Source organism: Megascapheus bottae, chromosome 20 (assembly GCF_031878675.1).
Source record: "Megascapheus bottae isolate mThoBot1 chromosome 20, mThoBot2.hap1, whole genome shotgun sequence".
Classification (NCBI taxonomy): Eukaryota; Metazoa; Chordata; class Mammalia; order Rodentia; family Geomyidae; genus Megascapheus; species Megascapheus bottae.
The window spans coordinates 35,760,065-35,773,745 of record NC_143528.1 but is presented as its reverse complement, the minus strand read 5'-3'; the positions used below and the strand labels follow the sequence as shown (position 1 = coordinate 35,773,745).

At 40.8% G+C, this 13,681-nt stretch overlaps 1 protein-coding gene across 2 annotated transcripts in view; it reads right to left on the bottom strand.

Moving 5' to 3' along the window:
• Positions 1-13,681, bottom strand: part of Piwil2 (piwi like RNA-mediated gene silencing 2) — a 49,723-nt gene that overhangs the window by 19,816 nt on the left and 16,226 nt on the right. For both annotated transcript variants that reach the window (XM_090354298.1, XM_090354299.1), the window contains exons 8-14: positions 12,202-12,326; positions 10,924-11,004; positions 10,532-10,645; positions 6,924-7,112; positions 5,380-5,464; positions 4,423-4,512; positions 539-679 (exon numbers count right to left, since the gene is read on the bottom strand). In XM_090354298.1, coding sequence (XP_090210424.1) covers positions 539-679; positions 4,423-4,512; positions 5,380-5,464; positions 6,924-7,112; positions 10,532-10,645; positions 10,924-11,004; positions 12,202-12,326 — 825 coding nt within the window. The remainder of the gene's footprint in view (positions 1-538; positions 680-4,422; positions 4,513-5,379; positions 5,465-6,923; positions 7,113-10,531; positions 10,646-10,923; positions 11,005-12,201; positions 12,327-13,681) is intronic.

Genomic DNA, 13,681 nt, shown 5'->3' with positions numbered 1-13,681 from the left:
TACCATACACACAGAAAAAGGCAGAAGTGTTGCTGTGGCGCAAGTGGTAGAGTACTAGCCTTGAGAAAGCCCAAGGACAGTGCCCAGGTGTGTTCAAGCCCCAAGACGGGCGAAAAAGAAAAAAAAACAAGTCTACAGTCCTTCATGTACAAAACAACCAGGCAAAATAGGGCTGGAGGTATCCCTCAAGTGGTAGAGTGCCACCAAACAAGCATAATGTCCTGACTGGAAGGCCTAGTACCACCAAAAATAATAGATAACTAAAATAATTGTAACTCAGTACTTTTTTTGCTATTTATTTGAACAGAAATGCAAATCCTCTGATCCATGAAAAATATAGCAAGGGAAGAACTTTGTTAATGATACAAATTAAGTCAAGGAAATTAAGTACCATGACTAAGATGATAAAATAGTTTACAATTAAGCAAAACCTAAAAAACTAAATAAAGACAGGTCAGGAGGGTATCACCATGTCTCATAAAGCTCCCTAACCCTTTTTCAGTCAGTCCTATTTGCTGCATTATCACATCTGATTTACCTTGTGTACATCCTTCTGCAGACAGAGCCCCCAACGTATCAGTTCATTGTTGGCTGCTTCATTCTCTGAAATTCTCTGCAACAAGCATTCCAACGCATTATGGTGCTGTTTGGGGCTCAAATTGATCTGCTGAGTCAAATCCTGAATTGAATTAAATAAAAATAAGAAATTTTAAGTATTATTTCTTCTTCTATGAAATTAAATAAACCCAAATGGAACTGAAATGTTTCCAAAAGAAATCTGCTTCCCACGGAAATGAGTACAACTTATGTGAGTAAGTTATACAGAATTTTTCACGTTTTTGCTGGTACTGGGCTTGAATGTAGGGCTTTGTGCTCTTGCTGGGCTTTTCTGCTTCAAGGCTGTTGCTTTCCCTCTTGAGTTATAGCTTTTTGCTGGCTGAATGGATTGGTCTGCTCAGGCTGGCTTCAAACCTTGATCCTCATAACTCAACCCTCTAAGCAGGGAAGATTAAGCATGAGTTACCAGTGTCCACCTAAAAATTTAATAGAGAGATTTTTTTTTTGCCAGTCCTGGCTTGAACTCATGGCCTAAGCACTGTCCTTGGGCTTTCTCAAGGCTACAGCTCTACCACTTGAACCACAGCATCACTTCTAGATTTTTCTTTTTTTTTTTTTTGCCAGTTCTGGGCTTGAGCTCAGGGCCTGAGCACTGTCCTTGGACTTTCTCAAGGCTAGAGCTCTACCACTTGAGCCTCAGCACCACTTCCGGCTTTTTTTTTGTATGTATGTTGTACCAAGGAATCAAACCTGTCTTCGTGCATACTAGGCAAGCACTTTAACCACTAGGCCAAACTCCCGGCCCCACTTCTAGATTTTTCTATGTATGTTGGAACTGAGGAATTGAACCCGGTCTTTGTGCATGCTAGGCAAGCACTCTACCTCTGGGCCAAACTTTTGGCCCTGAAAGAGATTTTTAAATGTTGATTCTTTCTCCCTCATGATGTCTTTATCTCTTTTTTAAAGCTTCTTCTGAATTTAAATGTTCCTAAGAGACTATGAAATAGAAACATAGATTTAGATTTTATATGCACTTACCTAAAATCTGAGAAAAGCGGGGGAGGGGGGGAGCTATATGTCAGCATCCATCCAAACACAACAGGAGAGTAAATACAATTAAGTTCACAGTTTGTCATTCTACACTACCAATTTGATGTCAGCATAAAGCATGTATTGCCTAGTAGATGTCATAGTGTCAATGCATAACATACTTTCTAAATATTTATTTGGTGGTATCTAATAGATAAGAAGATTTGAGTGTGAAGATAAGTGATTTTTTTTCTTTTGGAACTAATAAACTGTGGAGCTGCTGTTCAAAAAGTGTAGATAATCCTGTGATCATAAAGTCATTAGGCAACCCAGGACTGTGAGAAAGAGGCCTTGACCTACATAGGCAAAGCAGAAATACCAGAAAACAAGCATGAAAGAAATAAATTTCTCGGGCCGGGAGTTTGGCCTAGTGGTTAAAATGCTTGCCTAGCATGCACGAAGACCCGGGTTCGATTCCTCGGTACCACATACGTAGAAAAAAGCCGGAAGTGGTGCTGAGGCTCAAGTGGTAGAGCTCTAGCCTTGAGAAAGTCCAAGGACAGTGCTCAGGCCCTGAGCTTAAGCCCAGGACTGGTAAAAAATAAATAAATAAATAAATTTCTCCTAGGATTATCAGCTTTACTTTAGGCTTTTTATAATGTTATTAAAAATTCTACATTTGGGGCCGGGAGTTTGGCCTAGTGGTTAAAGTGCTTGCCTAGCATGCACAAAGACCCGGGTTCGATTCCTTGGTACCACGTACATAGAAAAAAAAGCCGGAAGTGGTGCTGAGGCTCAAGTGGTAGAGCTCTAGCCTTGAGAAAGTCCAAGGACAGTGCTCAGGCCCTGAGCTCAAGCCCAGGTCTGGCAAAAAAATAAATAAAAATAAATAAAAAATTAAAAAAATAAAAATTCTACATGGCGGGGCAGGGAGTTTGGCCTAGTGGTAGAGTGCTTGTCTAACATGCATATCATATACATAGAAAAAAAAAAGCCAAGAGTGGTGCTATGGCTCAAACAGTAGGGCTCTGGCCTTGAGACAAGTCCAAGGACAGTGCTCAGGCCCTAAGCCCAAGCCCAGGACTGGCCAAAAAAAAATTCTATATGGCAGGGCTGGGAATTTGGCCTAGTGGTAGAGTGCTTGCCTAGCATGCATGAAGACCCGGGTTCGATTCCTCAGTACCATATACATAGAAAAAAGCCAGAAATGGTGCTGAGGCTCAAGTGGTAAAGCTCTAGCCTTGAGAAAAGTCCAAGGACAGTGCTGAGGCCCTGAGCTCAAGCCCAGGACTGGCAAAAAAAAAAAATTCTATATGGCATCTGGGTAAGGAAAGAAGTGGCAGACAGTAGCTCAAACATGGACAGACCTGAAGTGGTAACAGTGGTAAAAGTTCACATTTTATCCAGGGGATGGCTGTGGTCATCAATGACTCCCAGCTAGTCTTGTATAATAAGTATCTACCCTTATATTTTTATTTTTTGGTGGGTTGGTCATGGGGCTTGAACTTGAGCTTTCTTAAGGACAGCGCTCGACCCTTGAGCCACAGCACCATATCCAACTTTTCTGTGTACATGGTATCAACGAATCAAACCCAGGGCTTGGTGCATGCTAGGCAAACACTATATCACTAGGCCATACTTTTTTATTTTTTATTGGTTTTGTTGGGGTAGAAGTACTAGAGTTTGAATGCAAGATATTTGTGACAGGGACTTTTCCACTTGAGCCATATCTTCAGCTTTTTGTGTTCTGATTATTTTTGAGATAAGGTCTCAATTTTTCTCTGAACCAGCATGGACTGAAATCTACCTATTTTACAATTTCTACCATCGCTGGAAGTACTACCATACTCTACTTTTTCTGTTGAGATAGGATCTTGCTTTTTACTAGGGCGGGGTTAAACTGTGCTCACTCCTCTATTTATGCTTTCTCCCATAACTTGGATGACAAATGTTCACCACTGTGTTGTTTTTTTTTCTGTTGAGATGGGGTTTCACAAACTTCCTTCTCAGGCTGGCCTTGAACCAGAATCTTCCTGATTTCTATCTTCTCAGTAGCTAGGAGGCATGAGTCACCCAATTTAGTTTTACTTGTCAAATTTTGGCTTTACTGTTTTCTCTTTGCCTTCAAATAAACTAAAACTTTATAGGAATGTTAATTATTTGGTGTTCTTCAAAAGTTTCACTTTGAACTGGGTGCGGTAGCTTACGCCTGTAATTCTAGCTACTCAAGAGGCTGAGTGAGATCTGAGGATCTCAGTTCAGGAGGCTGAGAACTGAGGATTGTGGTTCAAAGCCATGCAGAGCACTAAAGACCATGACACTCTTATCTTCAATTAATCACTAAAAAATGGGAAATGGGGCTGTGACTCAAGGGGTAGGGCAGTAGGCCTTGAGCTAAAGAGCTCAGGGACAACACCCAGGCCCAGGGGTAGGGTGGTAGCCTTGAGTTGAAGAGATCAGGGACAGCACCCAGGCCCAAAGTTCAAGCCCCATGACCCACCAAAAAAACAATTTCACTTTGGTTATATGACCAGTCATTAATCACTGTCTATCTAACTGATGAAGAGGAGAGGGTTCTTTTAGCTCTATAATCCAATGCCCTTTATTGTTCCAACAGCCTTCAAAAGGAAGCTGTATAACACATTCTTTACACTGTGTGGGGATAAGATCATGTTTCACGGAGAGAAAAACTACAGCCTAGAAGAAAAGATGTGCCCAGAAGGCAATGCAGGATAGTCACAGCAGAACCTGGTCCTAGTATACACCTCTAAGTACTATGAACAGATCACTGCTCAAAGCAGGCATACATCCTGCTAAGAACAGCATGATTCCAACCTTCATTGCTCTAAAGTCCTTCTTCATCTTCTCCGGGATCCCAGTCATGAAAGAAAGCTCAGGCAGCAGCAAGATTTCACCTTTCAGGAGCTTTGACAAGAGAACAGAGAGGCGAAGTGAGACAATAAAGAGGATGGCTTCCTTCTGTCGACATGAAACAGCACAGTCCTGAGTGGCCATGATGATATTCTTCACCACTAAGGAACAAAAACATTAATGCCCTGGGGTAGGAGACAGGGAAATACAGCAAGTACTTTATTTTGTGCTAGTCCTGGGGTTTGAACTCCAGGCCTGTGTACTATCCCACAAGCTCCACTTCTACTTTTTGCTAGTTAATTGGAAATAAGCATGTCATAGACTTTCCTACCCAGGCTATCTTTGAACTGTGATCCTCAGATTTCAGCTTCCTGAATAGCTAGGATTACAGGCATCAGCCACTTTGTGCTCAGTATATAACAAGTATTTTAATTTCCCACGCAGTAACTATACAAAGGTCTATTACGTTAAATAAAGGGAAAACAGTCTAAAGGAAAGGGAAAAGTAGAAAATACCAATTCTGTCACTCTGTGGATTCATGACAATGGTAAGACAATATGTCTGTCAGGTTGAGTGCTCTCCTTTCCCCATCTTACCTTGCTGACCCTCAATCCTCAGGAGTCAAGTGACAGAGCACTTCCCCAGGCTCTTCCCTGTTAACATAATGTCTTCTCCTTCCCTACTGGATCCAGATTTTAAATTTTCATGCATGGGAACCTTATTCCTTTAACCTAAACTGTTCAAGAAGACACGTAGCTCCTCCTTGTGGAGACTTCAAAAGCAAGTGCTAGCAGCTTCCATGAGAAACCAAAAGCTGCCAGTGTTCCCAGCCACCGTGATCATGGTATCAAAGCTTCTGTGGAGAATGAGGAAGACTACAAGGGCTTCTGCTGAAAGTATGAGACAGACACCGCTACTCACCGTGCCATGGTTGCTCTGTCTCTCACTGGGCCTGTGGATCAGCAGTGGCTGGTCCTCCTCTTTAACTGTGATACCATAGTTTTTGCTAGAACAGGGCAAAGGCCAAAAAAAAAAAAAAAATCAACAACAGCACTACTTACAGTAGTACTATATCTATCTCTTTGTGTATGCGTGCACGTGCGTGTGTGCATGTGTGCACACGCGCCAGTCCTAGGGCTTAAAACTCAGAGACTGTGTTCTATCCCTGAGCTTTTTTGTTCAAGGCTAGTGTTCTCCCACTGGAGCCACAGCTCTACTCCCTGCTTTTTGGTAGTTTATTGGAGATAAGAGCCTCATGAACTTTCCTGCTGTCTTTCAACCAGCTTATAACTAGCTTAACACCATTGTCAAGGATCCATCAAAAACAATATAATATAGTCACTATTGGAGAAGGCAAGCTCAAAGTCACACTGCATTACACAGAGTACTGAGGCCAAAGTTGAACAAACAATATGTTAAAACTATCAGGCTGAGCTGGCACTGGTGGCTCATGCCTAGCTAGCTACTCAGGAAGCTGAGATCTGAACTCACAGTTCAGGACTACTCCAGGCTGGAAAGTTTTTTGAGACTCTTACTCCAATTAACCACCAAAAGACTGAAAGTGGGCTGCAGCTCAAGAGCACTAGCCTTGAGCAAAATGCTGAGGGATATCGCTCAGACCCCAGTTTCAAGCCCCAGGACAGCACCAACAAAATAAAACTACCAGGATAAGAGATATAGGTAATCAAGAGCTACTACTGAGATCTGAGGATCAAGGTTCAAAGCCAGCCTGGAAAAAAAAAAGTCCATGAGCCTCTTATCTCCAATTAACCACCAGAAAGCTGAAAGTGGCACTGTGGCTCAAGTGGCAGACTACTAGCCTTTAGCTAGAGTTCAGGGATAGTGCCTAGGCCCAGAGTTCAAGCCCCATAACCAACCAGAGAAGAGAGAGAGAGAGAGAGAGAGAGAGAGAGAGAGAGAGAGAGAGAGAGAGAGAGAGAGAGAGAGAGAGAGAGATGGGGGGGGGGGAGAGAGAGAGATATCAAAAGATCATAAGGTGAAATGATAAGTCAAATAAGTAATGACTTGAGTTTAATGTCTCTGATAAGACGTCTTAAAGAAACATAGTTCAAAGCCCTGAGACTAATTTGTGCAGTAAATTTCCAAAGTACTGAAAGAATTAAAACTGTAACATATCAAGTCAAACCCCATAAATATAAGGGTGTTACTAATCTAGTTTTGCTTTTTTTTTTTTGTAATTCCTGGAGCTTCAACTCAGGGCCTGTGTTCTGTCCTTGAGTTTCTTTTGCTCAAATCTACACTAGAGCCACAGCACCACTTCCAGCTTTTTCTGTTTATGTGGTACTGAGGAATCAAACCCGGGGCTTCAATGCATTCTAGGCAAGCATTCCACCACTAATTATTTTTAAAGCATCAAGTTGTAGGCTTTTATTGTACTTATTATCCTTTTGAGAATGGGAGATTACCAGCCCCATTCTCAGCCTGAACCCAATGTCTATTTTTACCTGTAGTATTCCAGGAAAGTGATCTCTTTCCCATCAGACATGGTGAAGCTGTCTTTTGGGGTCTTATTCCAGTCCACATCATCAATACGATAGGTGCGATTATTGTACCGGGTGATAACAATACTGCCGACCAAAAGCTTACTGCACTCATCCTGGAAGTTTTCTTTGTTCTGCTGATACATGGCATGCCTTTGGAAAGAAAACATATAAGGCTTTTTAAAATTGCATTTGTATAGATAGAACAATATGAAAGGGACAGGGAACCCACACAAGTCACTTAGAGGTCCAATGGTCTAATCACAGCTAGATACCAACAGAAAGTTACATAATTTATTTATTAAATTTAGTCATTTGTATGGGTCGTACTGGAGCTTGAATTCAGGGCCTGCATACTCAAACCTAGTGCTCTATTACATGAGCCACAGCTCCTCTTCTGGTCTTTCAGTGGCTAATTGGAGACTAGTGTGTAACAGACTTTTTTGACCAGGTTGGCTTTGGCCATGATCTTTAGATCACAGCCCTTTGAGGTGTGAGCCATTGGTGTGAGCGTAAGATAAAGTTCCAAGTTCACTTCAAAAGCTACTGTGAAAGTTAACCTACAACATGACAGCTGATTTCCTTGAGGGTGAATGACCTAGGAGGCTGCAAGACAGCACTCAGAACAGAAGAATTATCTTTTCCTAGTCTCATTCCTACCACATTCGGTTCAGTAGACATATGTCAACACAACCAGACTATACCCAAGGGAAGAGCAACATATGAGACTTGTGGTATAAATATACTAGAAAGTATATTTTCCTCCTAGGCCAAATTCTACTCAGACTTTTTTTTTTACTCAAAGCTAGTGCTGTACCACTTGAGCCTTATCTCCACTTCTAGTTTTTATTTTTTGCCAGTCCTGGGGCTTGAACTCAGGGCTTGAGCACTGTCCTTGAGCTTTCTCAAGGCTAGATAGAACTCTACCACTTGAGCCATATAGCACCACTTCCAGCTTTTTTTAAGTATGTGGTACTGAGAAGTTGAACCCAAGGCAAGCACTCTACCACCAGGCCATATTTCTGGCCCTACTCAGACTCTTCTAAATCCTCTTTTTAACCAGGCTCTAACTTCTGAACCTCCATTTTCAATACTACTTGGTCTAGTTTAAGCAAGAATCCTGCCAAGTTTGTTTAGCCAGAATCCCACCTTGCTATCTATCTGATTACTTTTCATTTTTGATGAAAGGTTTAGTACTTACTCCCCATGAGACATATGACACTCTCCCAGGCTTGCCTGTTAGGTCTATTTTATTTAGCCAGAATTTCCCTAGACCTGAGGTTTCCTGTTAGAAAATTGCCAACCAACGTTGGAATCCGCCCGACCCATTCGCTAGCAGAGTTCCTTAGTTATAAATTTCCACTTTCCAGGTCAGGTGTGGTGGAGTGCTGTCTATACTCCCAGCTGCTTAGGGAAGGAGGGGCTGGGGCAAGAGGCTCACTTGCATCCAGGAGTTTGACAACAGCTAAATAAATAAATAAATAAATAAATAAATAAATAACATTGAAACCCCATCTTTCTTTATATTTGGAGTTGAATCGTTTCTCTCTCTTACCACAGCCCCACTATAAGTGATCATTATGCAATCAACAGTCTGCCTTACCATTTTCCTTTTCTTTCTTTCTTTTCTTTTTTTCCAGATCAAAGACCAGAACTTGAACTGAGTACTTGCAGCCACTTTTGCTCATTAACTAGTATCCTACCAACTGAGCCATACCTCCAATCCCATGATGTCTTACCATTCTTTAACAAATGTCATGAATTATTTTTAACAGATACCATACCTAGATATAGTAAAATTTTTAAAAAGTAAAGACTGGGGGCCAGGAATTTAACCTAGTGGTAGAGTATTTGCTTAGTCTGCACAAAGACCTAGGTTTGATTCCTTGGTACCACATACATAGGAAAAGCTGGAAGTGGTACTGTGTGATAGAGCTCTAGCCTTGAGAAAAGCCCAAGGATAGTGCTCAGGCCCGAGTTCAAGCCCCACAACAAGCCAAAAATAAATAAATAAAGACAATTAAAAAGAAGACACTGGTGGTTCATGTCTGTAATCCTAGCTACTCAGGAGGAGGTGTGGTTTGAAACTAGGCAGGGCAGGAAAAGAAAGCCTCTTATCTCCAGTTAACCATACAAAAGCTAGAAGTAGAGATATGGTTCAAATGGTACAGCACTAACCTTGAACATAAAAGATCAGGGATGGCAACCAGTCACTGAATTCAGGCCCAAGGACTGGCATTAAAAAAAAAACTAAAAGGAATTTAACAGACAATGGCCATATGACCAGTTGATCAGTCAATAGAAACATGATGCCAGAAGATAATGGAGTATTTCCAAAGTGTTATATCTGCTAAATCTAGAATCTTAAAGGAAATGTAAAAGGTATTTTAAGATAAAATCTCAAAGAATATGTCGCTGACAGATTCCATACTAAATGTTATATTATAGGGAGTTCCTTTAGGCAAAAAGAAACTCATTCCATTTGGATCCTAAAATGTGCAGAAAGGACTATACAGCAACAAACATTTCAAGAGATTATGGTAAAGAAAACTTTGAGAAGTTCTCTAAGGGACAGGAAGGTCAAAGGAGATCTACAAAGACTCTGGAATCAGAAATCAAAATGGCTTTTATCTTTTTTGTTCGTTTCTTTCTTTGTTTCCCCTCCCCCTTCCTCTCTCTTTTGCCAGTCCTGGGGCTTGAACTCAGGGCCTGGGCACTGTCCTTGGGCTTTATCAAGGCTAGCACTCTACCACTTGTGCCACAGTACCATTTCTGGCTTTTTTCTGTGTATGTGGTACCAAGGAATTGAACCCAGGGCTTCATGAATGCTAGGCAAGCACTCTACTACTAGGCCATGCTCCTGGCCCCTGGCTTTCATCTTTCAACAACAAAGCTAAACACAAAGAACTAAACAAATGGAGTAACATTAACCCAGTACTTAGAAGGTGGAGGAAAAAGGATGGTAAGTTTGAGGTCAGCCTAAGATACATAGTGAGACCTCACAAAACAGAACTAAAAAGTAATACCTTCACAATTCTGAGGGAAAAGTATCTCTAACCCAACAGAACTTAGATAAACTAAAGACATTTCAATAACATAAAGTCACAAGTCATTTCTTTCCATATAGACATATACTTGTCAAAGCCAGAGAACAATCCCAGAGGGGTAAGGATAAGGTATGAGGAAAAAAGAAGGGGGCACCTAGACAATGAAGATGAAGTCAGCCTGGAGAACAACCAGCCAAGCTGGGGCCCAGGATTTACCAGCCATTCTGAGATGGTACTGAAGCCTGTGGGGATGGGCTTTAAATGATTATTGAGAACTTACTAGCAACAGATGATATTTACTCTTAATTGGTAAATTTTAGCTGACTTATTAACATTTGGATCTATGTAAACCAGTCCTGGGTAATGAAGGGAAATCAACTTTTTCTAAAGACAGCTCTTCTGACCTACAGGAAAGTAGTTATTCCTTTGCTATTCCTAGGACTTAAAAAAAAAAAAAGAAAGTACACAAAAAGTCCAAATAATCAGCATGTTAAAGTTAGATCCCACCATTCACCATCCACTCACATGACATCCAGTACAGAATCATTACGGATGACCTTATGAGAGACATCAGCAAGCAGGAAGAGACCTCCATCTGTCCTCCGGATGCTAGCTGCATACCCAGGCCAGATCTGCAATCTGAAGAAAGATGATCTTTACAGTTCTAAAAGAAACAAGGTCAATTCCATATCCCTACTTGAAACAATCCTCTGTATCCACATTGCTTTTCCCTAGTAACAATGAAGAAGCCCCAGAAAATAAAGTAAACCAACATCACTGCTAGTTTACTGAAAAATCCAAACTAACAAAAAGACTTAACTGATAAATTATGTTCACTACCATAAAACACTGTTGACATTTTTGTTCTTAGTAGTTTCTTCCCAGAATATTCAAAGGTAAAGGAGAAAAACACCAACCTGTGTTGCTGTAATACCATGGCACTTGTAGGATCATAGAAATTTCTCCCCACAAGCTTCATATCTAAAAGTTTCATTACTCTGAAATGAAAAATCAGAATGTATTTTATTTTCTCTTTTGTAGTGCTGGGGATGGAGCCAAGGGCGTTCACATATGTTAGGAAAGATAGATAGGTAGGTAGGTAGGTAGGTAGATAGATAGATAGATAGATAGATAGATAGATAGATAGATAGATACATAGATACATAGATACATAGATAGAGATAGATAGATAGATAGATATGATAGAGAGAGAAAGAGTGAGAAAGAGAGAGCGTCTAGTACCACTGAGCTACATATTTTCCCTAGCCCTTGAATGACCTTTTTCTTTTTTGCCAGTCCTGGAGCTTTCTCAAAGCTAGCGCTCTATCATTTGAACCACAATGCCACTTCAGTTCTCTGGTGGCTAATTGGAGATTAAGAGTCTCATAGACTTAGGTGCCTGGGATGGCTTTGAACCACAATCCTCAGATCTCAGCCTCCTTAGTAGCTAGGATTACAGGCAGAGCCACTGGCGTCTGGCTTGAATGGACTTAACAGAAAAAATGTTCAAATTAAGCTCTATTTCTTTTAGCTATGTTTTCCTTTGGAAGTCTAAAGGGTCAGGAATGTTGGTGCTGTGTTTTTTTTTGCAAAATATAGCTTTTATATTAAGAATAATCCTATTAAAAGAAAAATCAGCAAAGCATTTATCTTGCATGTGTACTACTGACATTAGCCTTTCCTATTTACCATCTAGTCAAACATTAAGTTATTTCCCAGACTCAGTTTCCAAGTTTGTGAGTCAGCAGCCTAGCAAAAGGTTTGTTCCTGGCAGCTCAGTTTACTCAGAAAAAGTTAAGTTCTGTTTTACCAAATGAGAAAAGAACTTTTAGAATGAAAGTTATAGAATTAGAGAGTCTCAAAGGACGCTAAAAAGTTGTAAATTGTCTCTAATCCAAAAATCCAAGGGAATGCTTATAGCTGATGTTTCTTGTACTCTTTGAGTAGGTTTCTTATTAACAACACAAGTAAATACAAGTTTCATGAAAGCTATACTTCTCCCTAGCTATGTCCATATCTGAATCCCTACACTCAAATCTGCCTGAGTACTTGTGAGATAATTATTTGCTACAAGTCTCAAAGCCCATCTACAGTTATATCCATGATAGATGTAATGTTATTGACACTACTTGAAGAGCATTATCAAAATACAAGACTGATGTTGAAACCCAGCAAGATTACAGCTGTTTTCTTACCGCCGGAAGACAACATTGTAGAAGGGAATGCACAGGTCAGAACAGGGTTCCAGGATCTTTGTCAACTGAATTTTAACGCTGATCTCTGCATCATCAGTTTTCCTCTGACTTTTTAATTCAACAACCTAACAAATAAAAATATGTCAATAAAAAAAAGAACTGAGGACCAAGCACTGGTGGCTCACATCTTTACTCAGGAGGATGAGGCCTGAGGATCACAGTTTGGAGCCAGCCCAGGAAGGAAAGTCCATGAGATTCTTATTACCAAAGGAAGCCAAAAAGTGGAGCTATAGCTCAAGTGGTTTTTCCTTGAGCCAAAAAAGCTCAGGGCATAGTGCTCAGGCTCCGAGTTCAAGTTCTAGGACCAGCACAACAACAACAAAAGACAGAATTACCAAGCCACAATCCAATCCAACTGTATAAAGAACATAAAATATCACAAAATGTTTTGTTTTTCCTTATTTTCCTGACCATATTGGCAAAATTACAGATGAGAACTAAGACTCAAGAAATTAGAATTGGTCAGAGAAATCCATGAAGTTCAAAGCTGAAATTTTAAGCCATTTTCCCAAATTATTCTTTTGGGCAGTACTGGGGTTTGGACTCAGGGCCTTGAAGTGCACTATCACTCAGCCATACCTTTAGCCCTTGTTTGTGCTGGTTATTTTGAGATAGGTCCTCTCTCTTTTTTTTTCCCTCTAGGCCTGTGTTTGGACCTCCCTTCTACATTACACTGTCCACCATAGCTGAGATAACAGGACAGGAATACACCACTGTGTCCAGTTACTTTCATTAAGATGGAATCTAGTCAACTTTTTTTTGCCCATGCTGGCCTGAAACCATAATTCTCTCAATCTTAGCCTCCTGTGTAGATGACAGGAAGGTACTCAGTGCCCAGTTAAGCCATAATTATCACAGAAGCCAAATGCGTCCAGCCACTTTTTCTATGTGTGAAAGTACTTCTTGAAGACCTCAAATGCTAAGTTTTCTGCTAAACCCACAAAAATCTACCTTCTTCTTCTTTTTAAAATCTTTAGTGCCACTACTAGGGCTTGACCTCAGGACCTGGGTGATATCTTCTGAGATTTTTTCTGAAAGCAAGTACTCTGCCACTTGAAATACAGCTCCACTTCCAGCTCTTTGATAATTAATTAGAAATAAGCGTCTCATAAGCTTTTCTGCCTTGGCCAGCTTTGAACCATGATCCTCAGATCTCAGCCTCCTGAATAGTTAGAATTATAGACAGAAGCCATTGGCATCTAGTAAAATCTTTTTTACCTCTAAAAATAAGTAGATTCGGCCGGGAGTTTGGCCTAGTGGTTAAAGTGCTTGCCTAGCATGCATGAAGACCTGGGTTCGATTCCTTGGTACCACATAATAGGAAAAAGCCGGAAGTGGTGCTGAGGCTCAAGTGGTAGAGCTCTAGCCTTGAGAAAGTCCAAGGACAGTGCTCAGGCCCTGAGCTCAAGCCCACGACTGG